At 45.3% G+C, this 23,260-nt stretch overlaps 1 protein-coding gene across 2 annotated transcripts; it reads right to left on the bottom strand.

Moving 5' to 3' along the window:
* Nucleotides 1–2,965: 2,965 nt before the first annotated feature.
* Nucleotides 2,966–23,186, bottom strand: ZNF512 (zinc finger protein 512). Of its 2 annotated transcripts, XM_038132288.1 has the most exons (15): nucleotides 23,112–23,186; nucleotides 20,565–20,623; nucleotides 19,102–19,310; nucleotides 16,922–17,011; nucleotides 14,467–14,562; nucleotides 13,287–13,370; nucleotides 12,027–12,151; nucleotides 11,566–11,652; nucleotides 9,816–9,914; nucleotides 9,263–9,430; nucleotides 8,465–8,659; nucleotides 7,701–7,802; nucleotides 6,098–6,160; nucleotides 5,459–5,557; nucleotides 2,966–5,002 (listed from the first exon to the last, which is right to left on the bottom strand). In XM_038132288.1, the coding sequence occupies exons 1-15, from the start codon at nucleotides 23,139–23,141 to the stop codon at nucleotides 4,685–4,687; spliced, it is 1,824 nt and encodes a 607-aa protein (XP_037988216.1). In that variant the 5' UTR covers nucleotides 23,142–23,186; the 3' UTR covers nucleotides 2,966–4,684. The 2 variants fall into 2 exon arrangements, with proteins under 2 accessions (XP_037988216.1, XP_037988217.1); XM_038132289.1 differs by lacking the exon at nucleotides 14,467–14,562.
* Nucleotides 23,187–23,260: the final 74 nt, after the last annotated feature.

The following is a 23,260-nucleotide window of genomic DNA, read 5'->3' as shown; positions in this document are numbered from 1 at the left end:
TAACTCAGATGGGTTTTTGGACCCAATACAGCATGCATAAAAGAGGACACTGTGCTAATTAATGTCTCAGCAGAGCTGTCCAATATAGCCACCGCCCCTCCAATCTCACTCTCATTCCACTATATTTTAATGAGAAGATTGACCTACTTAATTTTGAAGGCAGCTGGCTTTCAGAGCCAAGCAACACTTGAAGAAATAATGTCATGCTTAGTGCTGGTTTCATTACCAGCATCAGTCCCACACCATCCCAGGATGACATTAACCTTCCACTTGCCAGGAAAGTCACCGAGCAAGCACCTAGGACCAGACTGCTCCAGAAGCTGGTCCCAGGCCATGGCTCTGCTCCCAAATACCTGCAGTGGCACAGGGGAACATTTGATTTATAGGTAATGTCACTCCAAGGAAAGTGTGCTGCCCTGGCACAGGTGTGGTGTCCTTACCAAGAGAGAAATGACAAACTAATGGGATGTACCCCAACCTGACAGTGACAGAGTTAAGTGCACGACTGCAATGATTTCATTCTCACACGCCACACTCAGCACCAGACTGTTCCATACAGCAGGAATGACAAACTGCACAGCATATCTCTGTGTGAAGTGCACCCCATGCCACAGTTTCCTCTCAACAGAACAGCTCAATTTTTTTGCATTATTAAACGGCATTATTAAAAGAGCTTAAACCTTAAGGCAACTGCATTGCATAACTTGCAGGGAAGGATGGTAAGTGATCTCATGAAAATTACTGAATTATTAATGACATTTAACAAATCTTGGAACAATGGGGAAATCCTTAAGGATTAAGAAAAACCAAAACAAAACAACTGAACAACTCCCAAACCAAAATATATTCTCTCTCCTCCACCAAAAAAAAACATCCCTCCAGGCCCCCAAAGCAAAACTCAAGTGTGCCAGTACTGAAAAAAAGACAAACTGTGATGAGTGTGAGTACAGCTTAGTCTGTCTCCCAGACACACCAACAACTGACATCAAAGGGCATCATAAGTAAGACCCAGCCAACATGGTTTCACAGAGAAGAGTTTTCTGTAAATATTATTCTTTAATTAATTATAAGTCCGTTTTGGTAAAAGTAGCTGTTGACATCATAAATTTCTCTAAGGCCTTGTTCTTGGCCCCACATGTTATACAAGCATCGGTGGAATACATTAAATGCTTGATATTAAATTGTAAATAAGGATTTGTCCTAGAGAAGCCCATACTCTGCAGCTATTTGACATCTTTATCAAGAATGTTAATGAAATTATATAACTATTGCAAGGAGAATCTGCATATTAAACCCAAGCTTTCTGGAAAAGTTACTGTACAAAACATAGTTATTAAGATCTCTGCTGGAGTAGTTCTGTGAAATACACCACAATGTTTCAGAATGTGCTCATCATGTGCTCTCTGGCATTAAACCCTGCTGAGTTTCTAGAAACAAAAGAAATGAGTCCTCAGAGGCATTTGCAGAACAACTGAAAAATGTGCTTAAGAGGGCAAAAGTGAGTATTAACAGTGTAGTGAGGGAGTTGAGGACAAAAAGAAGTAGGTGAAAGCAGAGCAAGGTCATCATTGTATCTTACATAAACCAGACTGTTACAGAATATAGCAGCTGGTTCCTGGTTCATCCCTCTGGACTTAAAAAGTGAAAAATGCACCAATAGATATATAACACGTCAGCAAAGAACAATGCACAACAGAAGAAAAAAGAAAAACCTGTTTTGACTGAGACTAGCAAGCCTCTTTAGCTCATACAGCAAATTATGTTTGGAGTTAATTATGACTACGAATATGCAGGAAGAAATTTCTGATACCCTAAAGCTATTTCAGTTACCAGGACTCAACAGTATGGGATACAGAGGCTGAAATTAAACAAGATCCAATGAGAAGACACAGCATTTTTAGTACCATGAACCACTGCAACAAGTATTGAGTGACTAGCCGGTCTCTTATCACTTCTGATTCCTTCAAAACTGGATCTCTTCCTAAACATGTAGAATTGGTGACAGCAAGGACCAGTGTGCTGGGGCAGTGGGCAGCATTCCTCCAGGGCCTGTTGCCTATCTAAGGTTTACCTTGGTGCAATTGATTTGCTGGAGGAGAGGGATGTCATCCAGAAATATCTGGGGAATCCATGGATGGAGAGCAGCCTGGAGGACAAGGTCCTAGGGATAACAAAATTGGGATAATACAACCTGGCCACGTGCACTGGCAGCCCAGAAACCACCAGTGTCCAGGGCTGCCTCTCCAGCAGCATGCACAGCAGGTGAGGGAGGTGGTTCTGCCTCTCTGCTGAATCCCCTACCCTCAGAGCAGAGGAGCAGCTGCCTTGGCCCCACTGCAGCAGGATGCAGGAGCTCCAGGACAGATCGCTCTCCTCACAAGCAGTGCACTGGCAGCAGTGCCACCACCTCATACCAGTTTGAGCCAATCCCACAAACAATCTGCTGTTGTGCTGATGACAGGGATGGATCCTTGGAGAATGCTTTTTTCCATGTGCCATGTTATTTGGAGAGTATGTTACTGCAGTAACTACAAAACCCAAGCGGTCACGTGAAAGTATTCACATCTAGAGAGCAGGTCTAGTTAGTAACTCATAAATTACAGGAAACAGGACTCTAGACTGAAAACCACTACGAAAACCTTCTTTAATTCCTGGGTTTATTGTACTCAGTGGGAATGCAGTGAACGTTTGCTCTGAAGAGAAACCACCAAGATAGGTGAAGAGCACCAGAGCATGCAGGGCAACCCTGCAGGACAACCCTGCAGCAGGATGGCCAATCTTGCAGCAGGACAGCCCTGCAGGCAGGACAGCCCTTCAGCAGGACAGCCCTGCAGGCAGGACAGCCAGCCCTGCAGCAGGACAGCCCTGCAGGCAGGACAGCCAGCCCTGCAGGCAGGACAGCCCTGCGCAGGCTGGGGTGTGCTGGGGGAGGAGGGATGGCACCAAGAACACCACACAGCAAACAGACAAGAAACCCCTGGTGACATTTTATTTTGTTGTCTTCTGATCTTGCCCATCTCACTGCAGACTCTACACACCCTGCACAGTCCACACATCCACTTTCAGCACAGCACCTGCAAATGCAGCAGCACCTGGTTCCAAAGGCAGTTCTGGAGACCACCTTGGCCCTACAGTATTCCCTGCTGTCAGGAACAATGTGATCATGCTGGTACTAACACACATGTACAAACCTGCCTATTCCCCACACACTGCAATGGCTTCCCTGGGAATTTCAGCACCAGCAACTTTGTCAGACAGTGCAAATTTTGCAATTTTCTGGTACGGTGGGTCTTTGGATAACAAAGTCTGGAGAACCCATTCTTTGAAAAATAGGACTGCCTGTGCTGCTGCTTCCTGCTAGCTTCTATGACATCTGCTGCATTCAGACACTGAACAGGTTGCCCAGGGAGGCTGTGGATGCCCCAACCCTGGCAGTGTTCAAAGCCAGGCTGGATAAGGCCTTAAGCAACCTGGTCTAGTGGAACATGTCCCTGCTCGTGGCAGCAGGGGGTGAGACTAAGTGATCTTTAAGGTCCATTCCAATCCCTTAACATTCTATGATTTATAGAGACAGGAAGATATTATTCCTCATGATCCAGGGACAATGCCAACACATGACTTAAAACAGTGACCCCTCTTCTTTTAACCTTTTCTACACAGGGAAGCCACTGCAAATACACCTCATTTGCACAGAGAGGTGATACTGAAAAGAAACAGGTTATGTAAGACAATGAAAGGGATATCTGCAGAGCAGGGGGAAAAGACACTGTGGGAGCACTGGCATGACAAAGAACCACATGCTGGCAAGGCAGCTTTGTGGAACCTAGTCCCAACACTAAGCAGGCTGCTCATGTAGGGATGCACTGTCTTGCAGTATGTCTCCCAGGTGAGCATGGAACAGTGGGCTTCAGACGGCACACAAAGGCCATTTCAGTACATCAGTTACCGAGGTCTCTAAAAGGCTGGTGATTCTCCAAAGGGCTTGAGAGCACTCAGTTGTTGCAGCACTGGAAGACTTTCTACACATGTCTAATGTCCAGCATTACAGGAGACAGATGCAGGGGAACAGTGGGTTCCTGACAAGGGTAATAATGACCTTCTATCCCTTCCAAGTCTGGTGCTGTCTGATGCTGAGCCTTAACACTGGGGTATGAAATAGAGCCTTGTGCAACAGGATACAGCAAACACTGAGAAGGTCTCTTTTGTGGCAGCCTTGCTGACAACAGACAGGAGAGTGACAGGGCAAGCCAGAGTCTTTGCATTCTGCACAGCACTGTTCTCATATTAAGTGTGGGTGTATTCTGTGCAAGAAAGGATTGTGCTAGTCAGTCCCTTTTGAGAAGAACTGTAAAAAAGAACCCTGATCTCACACATCAGAGGAAGATGACAAAACAGACACTTGCTGTACTGGAAACCACTATACAAGCAACTAGTATGACCAAACTGAGACTGCAACCAGAGCAGGAATCACACCGTGAGTGCCACTGTCCAAAGGAACTCCACTGGCAGAAGCAGCCTCTGCACCACAGCTTTGGTTTGAATTCCTCACAACTGACCAGATGTTTCAGTATCAAAGTCACCTGTAGAAATGAGTCACAGTCCCAAAGACATTCAGTTGCTTATACTAGTGCTGTGGGTTATGAGCCTGACAGAAGTGGGGCTTGTAACTGAAAAAACGTTAGGATTACTCCTTCTCATCTTCTAGGGATTTACTTCGGCCTCGCTTGCGGCTGTTTTTTGGAACTTCAGCTCTCTGTGCAACTTGGGGTGCTCCTTCCTCACTGCTCGCGCTCTCGTCTGCTCGTGGTGGACGACCTCTCTTACTTCTCGTTTTTTCAGCTCCAACAGCGGGGAGCTTCTTGGCAGCCAGGGTGCCAGCTCTCTTCTTTTTGCCCCTGTTCAAAGGACGTTTCTTCCGCTGCTTCTTCTGCTCTTCCCTTTGGCGAATTTTCATTAGCTTCTCAAAGCTTTTGGTGGTTGTTGTGTTCACATCAAACCAGTCCTGCAGGTTTAGAAGGCAACAAGTTGATACTGATTGTGGTGGAAATACCAAATAAAGCCTATCAGGGCTTACAATATAGCTGCCGTGTGGGACAAGGCTTGCCTGAAAAGTAAGATCTGGAAAGGCAACTGCCTAACAACACTCTGTTCTTTGATGTGTCTCCTTAGGTGTCACTCTGTCCCATAGGATTCAGATTTGATTTGACATTTGCCTAGTTAAAGGCACAGGAAATGCTGCAGAGCTGAACAGAGCAGCAGCAGCTTGGGACAAGGTATGTGACATGACACAACACTTACTCCCCAGACTAACAGCTAAGACCAGCTAAGTTTAGTGACCCTGTTCCCAACAGCGAGCAAGGAAAAAGTAAAACACGGCACACATCCAGCATTTTCTTCTTAAGACACTCTCCCCACCTCCAACATCCTGGAGTTTGATGTTCCACTCTGCCTGCCTTACCTCAGCGTGCACAGAGTTGATGTGATACTTGACCCCACTCTCTGAAATGAACTCCTTCTCACACAGGAGACACTTGTATTTACCAGCTACAAAGTCTCCCTGGCATCAAAACAAACAAACAAACAAAATTTCATCAAGAGTTGCTGGACCAGGAGGCTGATAAACCTATATATTTCATTTAAATCTTGCTCAGATAGAACCCAGCAATAAAAACTAGAAGCTCTCATCCATAGCATTCAGCTTTAGCTACAGTAGCACTGACATGAGTGAGCAGTTGTGCCATGAAGCACAAGACTGCTCTCTGAGATGCCAAAAGGTCTCCAGCAGTGCACCTGGAAAAACTGCTCTTGTAGCTGTGAACCTACAGGTAGAACTGCTGTGTCATTAAAAGGAATGCCAGTAAGGTGCTTTCTCCTGCTCTCAAGTATTGTTTACAATGGCAACATCCTCAGCACATAGGGGAGCACCCAAACTGGGGGCTGGAATAAGATGATCTTTAAGAGCCCCTCCAACCCAAACCATTCCATGAATCCACGAACTTGTGAGGATCTCAGATCAGCAGGTGGCAGGACAAGAGCTTGAACAAAGGGTTATCAGAGGGACAGGGATAGTGGAGCCATTAAGAGGAAGGCTACCAACCAAGGTACATGTGCCAAGGTGAGACTTGAGTCCTGAGACACTGCCATACACAGATTCACAACCCTGAAACAATAAAAAAAACCAAATGTGAACAACATGCTAGCAAGAAATCACTTTTTCCTGGACAATAAAGCATTATTATGGCTAGAGGCCAATCCCAAAAGTGCAAAAGAGAGGTAGAGGGAGGCAGATACCAATCCTCCACAGCCAGAAAGCTTCTGGTAAAAAGACCATTAGAAGAATAAGCTTAGTATTTCTATTTCCAGTTTCTGAGCACACTTGGACATAAAAAAAGAGACTCCTGCAACAGTTACTCTCATGCTCTATCAACAGCCTGACTAAAAGGACAGTTTGCTTTCTGCCTGAAGTGCAACAGAGAAAAAATTCAAGCAGAGCACACGGGGCAGGTACAAGACACTTCTCCCTCCTGCACTGCTCATGTCTAGTAGCACAGAGCAGGAGCACAGCATCCAACACCTCTGATCTCAGCTAAAGAGCAGCTTTAGAGGCCTGGCCCACGGGGAGCTTCAGGTATCAGTCCTGGGGTACCACACTGTGCTCAGCCCTCAGCACAGGTCCCAGAACAGGAGGCAGGAGCAAGACATGCTGCTGGGTCACTGGCTGGTGACACAGGACAGCTGCTCTCTGCAGACAGCTCCACAGACAACATGGGGCTGCAATTCTGACCTTGAAAATGATGCTAGCCTGAATACTGGGGAGAGAGTGCTAGGGGTGGGGTAGGGGAGGGCAGGGGGAAGGCACCATCTGTACACCAAACGCAGAGGGCAGCTGCCACTGATCCTTGGCTCTCTGACAGCATGCATCACATGGAGATGTCCACCACCTCCACCAGTGGGGCCGTTTGTTCCCACTGGATCTGACGGGTGATTGTTGTAAGGCAGTGTGAGAAACTAAGCTTTCCAGTGCCTGAAGGGGTCCAAGAGAGCCAGAGAGGGACTTTGGACAAGGACCTGGAATGACACAACAAGGGGCAATGGCTTCCCACTGCCAGAGGGCAGGACTAGATGGGATACTGGGAAGGAATCCTTCCCTGTCAGGGTGCTGAGGCCCTGGCAGAGTGTGCCCAGAGAAGCTGTGGCTGCCCCGTGCCTGGAAATGCTCAAGGCCAGGTTGAAAAGGCCTTAAAGCTGGTCTAGTATGATGAAGAAAACTTAAGTGCTGTGCCAGACAAAGTCTCTTCCCTCTTGTATTTCCAACTCTACTCCTTCATTCTATGAATAGATTTAGATAGAAAGGCAGAGGCCTGTCATTTTTCCACTATTCAAACCTCTAAATGGACCAACTGCTCACCTGGATGAGAAAACTGTACCAGCCTGACACCAAGTTACTGGCTCTCAAGTGTTCACACACATGCCCAAAAGGATCATCCCCAGGGCACTTTGATGCAAAAGACAAAAGGAGCATCCTCTGACATCCCCAAGACTAAACAGGACCTTCATTACACTAAACAACCATACTGAGATGGAGCAGGATTTGTCTCCCATAGAGAGACCAACTGCAGTTTCAGGGTTGTGGGAAGCTGTTGGCTCATACAGACCTGAAATCTATCCCCTCTGGGGCTTCAGAAACAGTTACGGATTACCTGATTTGGGCAGTGGACTCTTCGGTACATCTTTATCTCCGTTTTCCATTTGCACAGCACATCTTGACTAAATGTGGGCAGTCCAGGACGAGTGTATTTCAACTGAGACAAAGATGGAATCGAGAGCTGGAAGTAATGCAGGCTACACAGAATTTCCTCTTCTAGGCTGAAACAGAAGTGCTATCTCTTCTCCTACTCTAAGGGGCAAACTCCCAATAATCAATGTTCTCTTGTCTCACCAACTCTCTAGAAACATAACTGAATCTGGATAACCCCCACAATATCAGTATCTGAAACCTTCCATTGCCTTGACGACAAAAATTCCTCTAAATGTCCTTACCCTGCTGAGATTCATTGTTTTCCCTTGGCTTTCACTCACAGCCTAAAGGACACTAGTGGAAACTCTGAGGTCTAAAGCACTGTGGAATAGCACAGCATGTATCAGAGACTGGAAGGATTGCTGGGACCTTACAGCATGGCAGGAGAAATCTGAGCCTATGACAGCCCATGTTACTTGTGCCCCCAGGAATTCCAGCAATAGGACTCTACAGTCATTACAGCCTGCCTGAACAAAATACCGCACCACAGCAACTGCTGCTGCAGAAACACTGTGAGAGAGAGAGAGAGAGAGCGAGCAGAACCCAATCCCCCCCACAACACACTGCTTTCCATGTGCCATAAACATGGGGTAGAAGCCAGTACAAGACTCATTAGATGTGGAGGTATAAACTTGAATCCTATAGAGCATTTTTAAAGCCTTGTACCTTCCGGTCATCTGGAATCAAGTCCTGCAGGACTTTTCTTTTGGGCCACTCTTTGGCCAGCTCTTCTCCTGCCAGCTCATGCAGATAGTAGATTGCCACCTTTGCAGATCTCCTTTGAACTCTGCCTGCGCTGTTTTGCTCCCGTTTCATTTCTTTCAGGTTCTCTGTTCTTCTCTCCTCATGGAGGAAAGTGACCTGCAATGAAAGGCGAGTCTCTGTCACTACTTCCTATTTCAGTTACACTAAAACTGGGAATAAATATTTTGCCAAACCCCTCATAAAAAGGCTGCATCAGCTATGGTTTACTGTCACAGACACAGGACAGAAGTGCATCCCATTGGTCAGACAGACCCCCAGAACTGCTCACAGGGATCACAGCAGTGAGGCTCAAGCAGAGAGCTTCATGCAGTTGCTAGTCTTAAAAGGTATTCCATCATTCACTGTAAAACCCTCATGGACAACAACACTGCCTGTTCTGCTCCAATGGTGAGTCTTTTAAGAGCAAAGGAAAGCATCTCACAAGTTATGTTAGCATCACTCTTTCATGGAGCAGAAGTCAGGTCATTTTCTGCTGCCATGCTGATTAACTATTAAAAACTTCATCCTAGTCACAGACAAGCAACAGCTGCTGCTAGAAGGAAACTATCAAGGACAAAATAATCCAGGGGCAGGAAAAATGCAAACATTTGTGGTCCGTAATTACCCAACAAAGTAGCAGACAAAAGCCTACATGTGTCTCATGCCTGAGTGGCTGAAGTCCCATCCCAGTCCCCTGATACCACTGCAGGGTGCACTCACCGGCCCGTGCTTCGATCGGAGGTGGTAGACAAGTCCTGCCTTTGATCTGTATGCTTTCCCACAGTGATGGCACTTCATAGCCATTTTCTCCAGCTCAGAAGCAGCCTTCCCACATTTTTTAACATGATATAGGTATCCCATTATGCTGGTGAAGCTGCCTGTGCAGCCCTGTCAACATAAAAGGAAAATACATGGAAGAAAACCGTTCTTCAAGGGATTACACCCCCAGTGTGAACAGGATCCACAGTTTGCAGACCAAAGTACTAGCACTTATCCTCACAGAGCAGAGACAGGCAGGTAGAAAACTTTAATGTTAGTTTACTTGGACAGACAAAATCTGCAACAAAGAATTGGCATTGAAATGGCTATTAAAGGTCTCTTTTAACCCAAACCATTCTATGATTCTATGCTACTCTGCCTTAAAAGCATAGCTGGGATCTTGAAACAAATCGTGCTTTGGCCAGCACCAGAGCGCACTCAACAGCACTCTCATGTTTCATGTCTATGCATAAAACACTGCTGTTTAATTGACACTTTGCACAATACAGCTTACCTCCCTTGTACACTTTAGTTTTCCCATTCGCTTCAAAACCTTCCGAAGGCGGTCTCGCTCAAGCTGCTCATCCAATTCTTCTCCCTCCTTCACAACTGGCTAAAGCATAGCAGAAAGATGAATGAAAAACACAGGATACTCAGCATTTACAGTTCTCCTCACAGGGAATTCACTATTCAAACTGGGGCAGGAAAGCTTCTAAAATAATCAAATCTCTGCAACTTAACAATTTTACAGACATGTATTTACTATAATGATGACTTTCTGTATCTCTGCTGGTTTTGCTGGGGTGACAGCTGGTGTGGGGCTGCGTTTTGGATCTGTGCTGAGAACTGGGTTGATAGCTCAGAGGTGGTTTTGCTGCTGCTGAGCAGCCCCTGCACAGTGCTAAGGGCTTTTCTCGTGCTGCTCCGCCAGAGTGGCCTGGGGGTGCAGGAGCAGCTGGGATGGGACACATCTGGGACAGCCAACTCCAACTGATCACAAGGATATTGCAGAGCATACTGCTGACCCCAGCTGACCACAAGGATATTGCAGAGCATACACTATCACGCTCAGCATGTGAAGCTGGGGGAAGGAGGAGGAAAGGGACAGACATTCAAAGTGATGGCATTTGCTGTACCAAGCTACCACAATGTGCGATGGAGTCTGGTGCTCCTGGAGATGCCTGGAGCTTCTTGCCAAAGTGGTGAATGAACTCCTTGCTTTGTTTTGCCTGTGTGCTTTATCTATTGAACTGTCTTTATCTCAGCCCATGAGTTTTCCCACTTTGATTCTCTCCCCCATCCTGTGGGTGAGGGAGAGAGTGAAGGGTTGCATGGGGCTTGGCTGCTGACTGGGGTTAAACCAAAGAGGAATTATCTTTAAAAGGAGTAAACTGACAGAAAATGATGCATCTTAAACATTTACTGGTCCTACTGTTTCCACTCAGCCTGACTAACGACGTGAAGCAGGCTGCTGGTAACAGTTACTCATCTGTGCAAAATTACAGCTCAAGTCCCTTATTCTCCCTCTGATGGTTCTTGTATATTATTCCCTACTTTACCTAATATTACATCTAGACTGAGTAAAAAGATAGAACTCAGTGACAGACCTAATCCTCAGGGCCAGAATGTGATCCCTGGCCTACATTATTTACTAATACAGCTGTAGGTTCAGAAACTGCAGTACTGGGAATTGTGCAAAAAAATTCAGAGTGAATTATCTGAACTTTACACAAACTTCCAAATGACCTTTTCAAAAGTTCTAATTCTTCACAGCTACAACAGGAGACATTGCCTTCTTTAACGTAAGAGCAAAGAGGAAAAGCAGATTGTAGTATTAGTACTTAATCTAGCGTTAGATTAGTATTTTTACAGTAAAGAGAGAAGAGAACTAATTGCTGTTTCTGCTATTTTACCTCAAATCTAGTCTGCTCTGGATGAAGAAAATCTTCCTCCTTTCTAGCAAAGGACTGAAAATTCCGGCCTAATCTTTTTTCCTTCTGATTGGGAATGCCTTTTATGTGTGACTTATTACCAGCCTAAACAGAAATTCATCCCTCATTCTATGATGTTGCATTCCTACCATCTCTGGTAACATTCTACTGTTTTTCAGATGTCAAGTCTCACTGGAAAAATAATAGTTCAACTGGATTTGAACAGCTAGAACACTTGAAAAAAGTACTCCATGTTCTGTGTCTGTGTGTAGCAGGAAAGGACCAAAGCCTGTTCTGCCTGTAGGAGTTTCAGATGCACAGCAGCTGTGTTACCTGGTTGTTATGGTCTGCCATGACATGGTATTTCATCCCTGCTAAAGACTTCAGCTGCTTCCCGCAGTGATGACAAGTGAACATCTCCTAGAAATAAACAAGGACGTGGTGCATTTAACTGTAAATTAACCAAAGCAGTGGAAAACTCTTTGGGGGAAAGTAACAGGAGAGCAGAACAATTTATTTGGGCCCGGTAACTCTCTTCAAAGAGCCAATGTTATGGAGTCTAAAATCTAGTGGAACAATGAAATAACTACACCTTTGTTCACTACCCCAAACCTCCAGCAAAAGGCTGGGCAAGAAGCACCAATCACTGTTCTTACAAATGTAAAAAGGATTCTTGCTTAGGGACATGGTGATGAGATTAAACTGGTTTTAAATACAACACAAAACAGGCAGGTATTTCTATCAGTAAGCTGAAGAGGAGTAAAGAAACCATTGCTCATCTCTTGTGTTCTTACCTTCCTGCAATTCACCATATGTTTCTTCAGTCCTTCTACAGTCTTCCTCACCACAGCTCGGCACGTGGGACAGGTAACTCGGCCTTTGTCCTGAATCTCTAAAGACCACTGCTCTTCCATACTACCTGTCAAAACACAACACTTGGAACACAAGTGCTAACACAAAATCTTTTTTTTTTCTCCTTCGATGTGCGCAGTGAACCCTAAAAAGAAACAGGTCACATGCTACTAAACTTGTGTCCAGCTGCACTTCAAAACATGCACCTCGTTTACAGCTTCAGGTATGGAATGACTCAAGGCACACATCACTTACTTTCAAGGAGTATTTTACAACATCCTTTGATCTACCATTCTCTTGTAAGGTGTGTTCTTCTACCTAACCAGTGGACATTTTCCCTCTGTTAATTTCTGTCACACAATTAGTTTAGCATGCTGAGTAAACTCTTCTTTTGGCCAAAGTGTTTCATAGTAAAAGTAGTCACAGACCACCAGGGCAAGTTACTTAACAGCCAGGGAAAAGCACCCTGTGTGGCATGGTTTTCAGCTTCTGGCCTCTTTATGAAATCCCAAGCAGAAGTTTGGCATAATCCACAAGAATTATAAATTACTGAAATGAGTTCTCGGAACAAAGTGGTTTGGTAGCCATCTGCCTGAATTCTTACCGTAACAAGATCCACAGCCTCTCCTCTTTTCCCAATAATAACAGGCCCAGGCTGTCCCTCTCTTGGGGAAAAGCTTGTGAATCAAACAGCACTTGGCAGAAAACTGGGGTGTTTAATGAGTGCTGTGATTTACAAATACCAAGTTATTCCACTCACTGAATCAAGGCTAATTTTATTTTTCTAGGACAGATTGCTTGGGTCTCTGGTTCCCAGAAAAGGTGATCTGGCAGCAGCAGCTATGGAGTTTTTCCTGCAAACATATTCTGCTGAGTAAAAACTAGAAATATTTTAATGAATTTAATAATGCAACTATTTTAACAGGCTTTTGTTCAGTTCAAAAAGTTATTCCTCCTTCACTGTTACATTATGCAATAGCAAGAGCATGTGGAACTGCATTCAGGCAGTGTGCAGTCCTTCCAGTCCTACCCTGCAGTGCTGACACAGTGCTAGGACAGCAGCCAGCTCCTCCTTGTCAACAGTACAGTGAACTACTGAATGGAAACACCAGAAGCACAGCTATTGCTCAAATTCAAATCCTAGAATCACATTTATCTTTTATCTGCCTCATGAGCAATTCTTAGCTACTACCTCTTCTTACCTGTGTCATAGGTTTCTGGCTCTTTCTGAACACTGTGGCATTTCGTTCTGGAGTTTTGTTTTGTTCCAGTTTGCTGTTTTTTCCCTGTTATAACACAAACAAGACAAGCCAGAATACTCAGGTCTGCTAGCTTTGTTACAATAAGAACCAGATTTTTTTTTTTTGCTAGAAGGCTGCTATTTAGTCTGCTGTCTCAAAGACATTCAGAAATGTTCAATGCTTTTTTTAAAAAGCAATGTCAAGATTATGTTTCCCACTCCCTTTCAAGGTCTATTTATAGTGGCAGGCATTAGTCCCACCCAAATACTTGTAAGTTCTATGGTTGTTCATACTCAAAGCTCAGGGGATGGGAACTCTTCACACCGACACATCCTCTGTGCACAGTTTGGCTGAGTCCATCTGATGACAACCACGGGGACAACCACTGCTCTACTCATTCCAGTCTTCTTTAGACTAAACAACTCTCATTGTTTCAGTGTGGGTTATGCTGTTTGCTCTCATCTCCCTGTCCTCTTCAGTTGTCCCACACATTTCCTGAACTGCAGTGCCTGCTCCTGGAAACTGCACTCCATGGTGACCCTCCATTAGAGCAAAAGAATTACTCCACACAGAGTCTACATTCCTCCTCAAAGCTCTCAGTCTAACATCTGCCTTCTCAAAAAACCACTATGACACTGCTAGTCCCCAGTCAGCTTTTGATCTGCTATGGATCTTGAATCCTCTTCTGAAGCACTGACTCCTGGGAGGCTGCTTGTTGTTTTTCAGGTGTGACAGTGTTTCTTCCCAAACAAGATCATCTTTAATTTTACACTGTTCTCTGTTCCATTTTTAAATTGTTTCTCTGTTGTCAAGACCACTTTCACTTTTAGCCTTTTCTCCAGTACACTTGCTGTCAACTTTCACCTTTGTGCTGTCGACATACTTTCAAGTCCTTGGTGACAGAAACAATAGTCAAAATTGAATACAGAGACATTCCATGCACTATCTTTCTATACTCCTATTTCACCAGGCTAGTGACCTCACTGTAGAAGGCTATTAGGTTGATTTAAGCGTGATTGGCCCAGCATGAATCCATGCTGATAACTCCAAATCCCCATCTTGTCCTTCATGTGTTTGGAAATGCTTTTCAGGATGATTCTCTCCCATCAGCTTCCTAGGGACTGAGGTGAGGTAGACTGGCCTGTAGTTCCCCAGATCTTCCTTCTTTCTGTCCTTGACGATACGAGTGGTATTTTCTCTCCTCCAGCCTCCAGGAACCTCTGCCAGTCGCCATGACCTTTCAAAGATAATCAAGAGTGGCCTCACAATGACATCAGCCAGCTCTCAGCACTCAGTGCAACCTGTCAGGCCCCATGGGACTTAGAATCATAAATTGTTTAGGTTGGAAAAGCCCTCCAAGATCATCAAGTCAAACAGTTCCTTCATCGCTGCCAAAGCCACTGCTAATCCATGTCCCCAAGTGCCACATCCACATGCCTTTCAAATCCCTCCAGGGACGGGGACTCCACCGCTGCTCTGGGCAGCTGTGCCAAGGCTGGACAGTCCTTTTGGGGCAAAAAATTGCTCCCAGTATCACATCTAAACCTGGTGCAATTTGAGGCCATTTCCCCTTGTCCTGTCACTTCCATGGAAGCAGAGCCTGAACCCTCCCCCAGCTGTCCCCTCCTGTCAGGGAGTTGTGCAGAGCCACAAGGTCCCCCCTGAGGCTGCTTTTCTCCAGGCTGAGCCGCTTTCCAGCTCCCTCAGCCCCTCCTGGGGCTCCATTCCCTTCCCAGCTCCGTTCCCTTCCCTGGACACGCTCCAGCCCCTCCAGGTCTCTCCTGTCAGGAGGGGCCCAGAGCTGTCCCCAGCACTGGAGGTGCCCCAGCAGTGCCAGCACAGGGGACAGGCACTGCCCTGGCCCTGCTGCCACCCCAGAGGTGGCACAGCCCAGCAGCCACTGGCTGGCCTCTTGCCCACCTGGGCATATCTGGGCTTGTGTTGAGCCACTCTTGACCAACATTCACAGGGTTTTTTCCAGCTCCTCTGCCCCAGCCTGGAGTGCTTCATGGGGTTACAGTCACCCCAGGGCAGTGCCTGGCACTTGGCCTTGTTGACCTTGTTGGCCTTGGCCCATCATTCCAGCCTGTCCTATTTCCTCTGTAGAGTTCCTGCTCTCCAGCAGATCCACATCCTAATCCACTTGGTGTCATCTGTGAACTTAGTGAAGGTGCACTCAGTGCCCTCATCTAGATGATCAATAAAGATATTAAACTGGACTGGCCAAATACTGGACCCTGGGGAAGACAACTGGTGACTGGCCCCAGATGGATGTCACTCCATGCCCCATGGCTCTCTGGGCCCAGCCATCCAGCCAATTTTCCACCCAGCAAAGAGTGCACCTGTCCCAGCCATGAGCATCCAGATTCTCCAGAAGAATGATGTAAGAAATGGTGTCAAAAGGCTCCATTAAAGTCCAGCTAAACAACAGCCACACAGCTTTTCTCTCATCTGTTAAGTGCATCACCTTGTCATACAAGGACATCAGGTGAGTCAGGCAGTACCTGCCATTCTGCATGGGCCTGATCACCATGCTGTCCTGTAGATGCCCCATGACATCTACACTGCCCAAGATAATCTGCTTCATGACCTTTCATGGCACCAAGGCCAGAGCCACATACATGTCTGTGGTTTTGCAGATCCTCCTTCTGAGCCTTCCTGCAGGTGGGTGTCACACAGGCTAACCTCCAGTCCTCTCAGACCTTTCCACTTAACCAAGACTACAGGCAAATGACTGGGTAAATCCAGTTTAAGTGCTCTAACCTTGATCTCCTTCACTGAGTGTAGGGCTTCCTTGTTTTGTTCCAGACTTTCTCTCTGTCTGGTCTCAGGCTCCTGGGATTCCTGAAGGATTCCTTTAACTGATAAAGACAGAGGCACAGAAAACATTGAGTACCTCAGCCTTTTCTGTATCCTTTGTCACCAGCTCCCCTGCTCTGAGCAGCAGTACACTCACACCATCCCTGGTCTTCTCTTTGCTGTTCATGTACTTGTAGAATCCCTTCTTGTTGCTGTTCACATTCCTTGCCAGATTCAACTCCAGGCTGGCTTTGGTTTTCCTAACCTCATCCTTGCAAGACTGGACAGCAGATTTACACTTCTGTGTCACCTGCTCCTACTTTCACCACTTGTACACCTTCCTTTGCACCTACTCACTGATTTACAAACCTTCTGAAGGAATGAGAGGCCTCTGATGTCACACATTTCTCCCCTCGGTCTTTGTGGCAATAAAAAAGTGATTGGATTTGATTTCCTATTAACAAACCCATATTGCTGTTATCAGCTACTCAATCTCCAGATATTTACAAGCAATGTGTCCGATTATTTAGTCTGTAATCCTTTGGGAAACTGAAATGATGCAGACTGGCCTATACTTCCCATAACTCCCTTCCTCCCTCCCTTCCTTTGTTGGACTTCTAAGACAGACTGAAATTAGATCATGTCCCAGTGATTAAGCAGACATTAGTCAATGGCTTCCTAGAACAAAACATTCAGAATCAGAAACAGAGTTTGAAGACTCCAGAAGATGTCACTTGGGCAGATAAGTCGAAGTACCTGTAGGCTTGTAATTAGGAATTACAAGTTATTTGTATTACCCGAAATCTTCTGCTTCTTCTTGGGAGAGTCTTTAACATCTTTGTCTTCCCTTTGCTCAGATTTCCTCTTGCCTTTCAAGAGTACTTCTCCTGGTAAGTAAGAACAGATATGCTTCAGTCTTGGTATTCAGTCTGGATAAGAGCTTTGAGTCTACTGCTGCCTCATCCTTGTATTCAATACTTAGTAAAAAAAACCCAAACAAATGTAGTTCTTGTGAGGCAACTGGACACCAGTGAACTGGACACTGCCTTCTCACTCAGCAACATTTAGGCACCCCATGGCCCAAAATACTGTGATACAGCAGGTATGGAAGAAACAGTGCCATAGCATGGCCTGGAAAAATAATCCTTAGGAAAGGAGGCAGAAAGCACTAGGTTATGTGATAAAAATCTCACCTGCACTCACACAAAAAGGAGCATACAGAAACTCAAATAATATCATGCCTGCCCAAAATATTTCCAAGCCTATCAAAGTCTTGTCTCCGTGAATACAGATGAGCACAGAAGCACAATGGTAGGCAGGGAACACCAATTACAGACTTAAAGAAACAGACAGCTTCCTCCTGGGTCTGTCCCAGGAGACCCACAAGGATAGGTCAGTGGGAACCCCTCTCTGAAGCCCCCTTTGGAAGGGGGGAACAGTGAGAAGGGAGAACATGGTGTTACTGCCTAGGGTTATGTAGCACCTGGGATCTGAGTGGAGAACAATTCAGGATTACACAAGACTAGAATGATCAGGAGTGGTATTAAAGGGAGGGAAAGGGACAGAGTTACCCAATTTGGGGTTGATAAAGTGTGGGAAAATAGAGGTGTAAGAGGATAGCAAAGAACACCTGCTTGTAAATAGGTGACTGGTCAGTATACAAATCTTGTAATGTCTGACACCAAGCAGGGTCTGTGAGGACAAGCCTGCCTGTAAGGAGGTCTTCACCCGCCCCTGGCATGGCTCTGCAGGCCTCAGGGGCCAGTGCATCCATGGCCCAGCTACTGAGGAGACTGGGATCCAAAGGTCAGGCACCGAGCAGACTGAGTGTACAAGGATGGAGGCTGTTGGTGCCGTATGTGTGCATGCTGACCTGCGTGGCTCCTGCTCATGTATGTTGTAGGTCTGTTTGCTCCTACAGCAATACTTACTCAGTCTGGCTAGTGACTGCACCTGGGACTGTGCAGCTACAGCAATCTCACTTCTATCAAGCTACTGAATTAGCCTCTCCCCACAACAGAATGGAATACGGATCCTGACTTAGAGGTAAGAAGGAAGTGCATTAAAGAAGATTGAAGTTTTGACTCTCTGCCACACAAGAAGTTAGGAAAACAGCTCCTAGGCTAGGAAATCTGAAGGTTCCTGCAACAACCTAAGACCCAAACCAGACCCATTTCAAATGAGAAAATTATAATTGAGAAAATAAAATGTGGGAAAATAAAGACATCCTTAAAAAATAATAACCTACCAACCACAAAAGCTGTATCTAATCCCAAATACTACTGAATGGTCCCCTTTGCCACATCTTTAGTGTTGATGGTTCCATTTTTAAAGCTCTTCAAGCTTATTTCTGATATGACTGGTGTAACTCTTATCTCTTCTACAGATAGAACTGAGTTCAGGCACAGAATGATTGCTTTAATAGACAAGTGACTCAAAAGGAACTGTATAATGTCAGAGAACTGTACCTGTATTTGTGCAGTGGTGTGGAGGGATAGAATATAAGAAAAATAAAAATAGTATAGAAAGTAATCTTACCCCTAAGGAGTTGCAGCTGGGCCAATTATCAAAGATTAGGAGCAGGCCTGACTTTAACAGGCCACAGCTGCAACTAATAAGAATAAGAGAGCTATGAAAGAGTGGGTTGGTTGGTTAAGAAGGAATGCCCTGAAGTGGGAAGGGAACTGGAGTCAGTTGGCTACCTAGTGAGGGAGAAAGAGAGTGTGCTTGGAGGAGCTGCTCATCAGAAAACACCAATAAGGTGTGAAACTTTTGTGATAAAGAGACAATAGTATGGAACTCCTGCTATATATATGATAACACAATGGCAAAAGTTAATTTCTTCTAATACATTAGTAGCACCAGCAAGCTTGTAATTTTTGTCTGAATTGCAGCATGTCTTTCATGAGCAAACTAATCTCTCATTGAAGAACCAGAGACAAAATCAGTTTTGCCTTGGACCAGCAGTGATAAATACCTTTTTTTTCTGAAGATTTGCTCACACTGTTTTTCATGCCTCTCATTTCCAACCAGTAAGCAGGCCTGCGAATGGTCCGCTTGCTCCTGGGCTCTGCACTCCCATTCACTGGGCCATTCGGGGAGGCAGGGGAAATGTTGGTGACCGTGTCCTCAGAGTCACTGTTCGCTCCTACAACAGCAGCTTCCACCTCCTCAAGTTGCTTAGACCTGGAAAACATCAAGTCAAATTCCTGTGTGTATGGATGCATACCAGTACACAATCAAAATAAACTTGACAGACAACAACCTTCTCATCTTCCCAAGTATTCTAAAAATTAATATCACAGTTCACTGAATCTCCTTCCTGAGTTTTGGGAACTATAAAGTGCCATCAAGATAAAAAGTCCTCAGTGCTGTTTTTCAGTACATCTTTTTGATAGTGACATTAGTGAGATCTCAAGAGGAACAGAAAAAAATATTCCTCCTACCTCAAACTTTGAACTTTAGAAGCAGGAGCATGAGAATCTTAATTTAAAAATATGCATTTATCCTTGGAATATAAGCATATTTCTGTAGCTCATCATTAAAAATAGACATTTTCCATCCCAGAAAGGGCAAGATCTCCTTCAGTCTCTACTCCCAGAATCAGGGCTGGCACTTGGCAATTAAAAATTTCATACCAGTAAGAATTTTAACTAGTCAGGCTTTCAGCAATGAAGACAACTTTCCAACATATCCTACAAATCACACTACATTAAGACTACTTTAGACTAATCAGCAGCACTCAATTTTTTTTCCTAGAGATCAGAGGGAACTTTGCTTCACTGTTCCAAAGTATTTCTCTCAGGCTTTGAAATGCCTGGACATCTACATTTCTGTACATGACAGCAACCTGAATGAGGTGTCAAAGAAACACAGAGTATCTATTCTCTGGGCAAATACAATTTATGTAAAGAGGAAAGCAAGGGAACACAATCATTTTGCAATGTATCCCATTCCTACTACAATTACCAACTGAAATAAGTAGATCACTCAGTGATGACTGTGATGGCCATTCTGTCAATACTCTGACCCGTAGAGCTCACCTTTAACACATAAATCCAGGAATTAATAAAGGGGGGACACTGATGGCACCAGGTCAGGTCATTACATACTATGTTTCAGGAGGTACTGAAGAAGCGTGGGGAAAGAATTTCTCAAATTAAAGTCTTAAGTTGCATTCAGACCCCAAATACATACATTTTGGAGCACCATTTGGTCTTGGACTTTAAATATTTGTCTTCACAATGCTAAAATCCTTAAAAAAATAAATGAAAGCTAATACACACTGAAATGTCAGAAAAGCACTTTTCCTACAAAGCAGTAAGTGAAATCAGCTGAGACTCTCAACACATTAATTAAAATTGTTGCAGCTCTTAAAATTCAGAATATTCTCAGCTTTTTTCTTGCCTTCGATCAAACTAGACAAAAATATTCACATACTTTTTATTTCCCAAGGACTTCTTGAGCTTCTGCTGTCTGTGAAGTCCAGTCCTGGTGTCCTAAAAAGGCAGAACAATTCATATTACCAGCATAATTTGTTTTCTTTTAGCATGTTTCACTATGCAGCCAAGCACAACCACCTGCACATCACTTAGAGGATGTGCATACGCCACCCTTTGAAAAATAAATCACTGTTTTCTGCAACTAGAAGAGCTTAACCTTTCCAACTCCAGCAGAATTGGACTGGAATCAAACCAGGGATGAGCCCCTCCACACTCCCCATATGAAAGTCAAGCTTTCCCCTACAATGGGACGTGGTGGAGTGTTGTCTCCAGTACATTCACCGATATCTGTTTTCTGCCTATACTTTATCACTTGATGACAAATATTTTAGATAGTAATCTGCTAGGTTTTACACAGTACTTATTTTTCCTAATGAAGTAATTCTTCCATTTACCCTGCCAAGAACCTTGTTTCTAGTCTCCTTCATGCCCTCATTTTTATCTCTCACTTTATCATACTCCATCAGCTGCCCAGATGTTCATTTTACCCACATCACAGAATCCTTTTTCTTATTTAACAAAGATTTTTTGTCACTTATCACTTGCTGTGCTCCTATTAAGACATGTAATTTAACACATCTTTGAAAAAGTATGTGTACAAGTCAGGTGAACAACTCATTTGCTGTAGATTGCTCCTAGTGTGTGGACAATCACGTACCACCACCTTCTTCCAAATACTAATCATGACCGAATGCCATTCTTCATTAGAAAACTCAGGAGAAAACCAGTAGTTATACAGACTGGAAAATAAAAATCACTGCCCGGCAGAAGTATAAAGAATACCAAAACTGTAACCTAGGGTAGTATTTTGCCATAAACAGGAACTGGCTAAGAAACTGGAAGAACCAAGAAAACCACAAAAAAAAAACAACAACAACCAAAACAAAACAAAGAAACACCCTGAAAAAAAAAAAAAAAAAAAACCAAAAAAATTCAATTAAACAAAACAAAAAAAAAAATGCCCACATTCCAGAAAAAAGAAAATAGAAGGAAAAAGAAATGATGGTTAAATTACCTATCTTCTTCACAGAAAAATGCAATGCACACTATCAACAGTGAGAGACACTCCAAGCACGAGTTAAGAAGTTCAGTGCAGGCACTAATACCAATATGTGAATGATTAAACTGTGCCTATGCCCTCCAGCCCCAGAGTCTCCTCATGGAAATGCTAGGGGAAGCAGCAGGAGAAAATTCACAACTGCTTGATCAACAACTTCACAAACAAATCTTGCCTCCTTGGAAGTAAAGTCAATTGGATATTTGTGTTTCCATTATTTACACCCAAACAGTAGTGTTAACAGCACTGTCTGGGAAATCTCCACATGAGAAATGTGTAGAAACCTCACTGAGAAGCAGATAGAAAAAAATCAGGGCTATGAAGTTATAATGATAAAAACAAATAGGCAGGCAGAGTCTGCTGCAATTCATTGGCTTAATCTAGGATTAGAAGACCCAAAATGACAAACATGGCATGTGTATCAAGATTCATGGGGTTTTCATTACTAAAAAATTTTGCATAAGAGTGAAGATTGCTAAGAACTTTGGTGGCAGTTAAAGATCTGCAATAAAAAAGGAGAGTGAAAATGATCTGTCAGGCTTTCCTTTCTGAGAAGTTAATAATGCAATTATGACGGAAACATCTATAGAAACTGCTGTTTAAGTTCTGCGTGTTTTTTTTCATTTATACATTTCACTTCCTACCTAAAAAACAGAAACCTAATGTATGCAGGAATGCCCAATGGCTGGACATAAGGAAAACAGAAAAGTCACCTTCCTTGCACAGGTGAGAAAAAGTGAAACAACGGCCCAGAGCCTGAGAAGATGGGGAGTGGTGAATTCTGTCTGCCCGTGGACTGCGGGCCATTCCGGTGAGCTGGAACACGGTCTGGAGACAGCATCCAGCCGGCAAGACGGTGCGGAAGCACAGCACCGAAGCTCCTCGAGGTAAAGAACTGGTACGGAAACTGGAGGTGATGGAGGTGCCAACAGGGACACCGGGCATCCTGCGGGCCCCGACTGTCCCCCGCGAGAAGCGGGAGGGCTCGGTATCCTTTGGGGAACTCCCTGTTCCAGCCGCGCGTTCCCGTTCCTACCCGCACACTCCATCAGCTAGGTCCTCCTGCAACGAAGGCATTTCGGACAAAGCACACCCCGGGCGCCAGCAGCGCCCCGCTCAGGGCTCCTGCCCGGCTCCGGATCGAACAGAACCGGGCCCGGCCCGAGGCCTCGGAGGACGGCCTGGTCTTCGGGCGGAGAGGGGCGGCTCCCGCCGCTGCTCCCCCGGAGCCCGGAGCGATCCCGCTCGCCGCCCGCTCAGGGCCGCTCACCGCGCCGGGCCAGGCCGCACAGCCGCACCGGCTGCCCAGGGAAGCCGGCTCGCTCCCGCGATCCCGACGTCGGATCCCATCTCGCGGTGACCCGCGGACCAGCCAGGCTCTCCGGGGCAGCCGCCGGCAGCATCGGTGAAAAGACTGCGGGCACTCACCGAACCGCCGCCACCACTACCGCCCCGCATGGTGCCGGTGCCGGTGCCGCCGCCACGTTACCGCCACGCCCGCCCGCGCGGTCCCGCCCGCCGCTCCGGCCGGCCCCGGTAGCGCCTCCGGCCCCGCCGCGCTGCTGCTGGTGTGGCGC

The sequence above is a fragment of the Motacilla alba genome, chromosome 3, assembly GCF_015832195.1.
Source record: "Motacilla alba alba isolate MOTALB_02 chromosome 3, Motacilla_alba_V1.0_pri, whole genome shotgun sequence".
NCBI classification, from domain to species: Eukaryota; Metazoa; Chordata; class Aves; order Passeriformes; family Motacillidae; genus Motacilla; species Motacilla alba.
This window is presented reverse-complemented; position numbering and strand designations above follow the sequence as displayed.

What these genes read in the sequence shown, in the direction of transcription:
- ZNF512 (XM_038132288.1), bottom strand. Translation starts at nt 23,141, where the DNA reads ATGCGGGGCGGTAGTGGTGGCGGCGGTTCG. An exon ending in CAAATCTTCAGAAAAAAAAG is followed by an intron (nt 17,012 to 19,101) that starts GTATTTATCACT and finishes CTTACTTACCAG; the next exon opens with GAGAAGTACTCTTGAAAGGC. An exon ending in TCCGATCGAAGCACGGGCCG is followed by an intron (nt 8,660 to 9,262) that starts GTGAGTGCACCC and finishes CTTTCATTGCAG; the next exon opens with GTCACTTTCCTCCATGAGGA.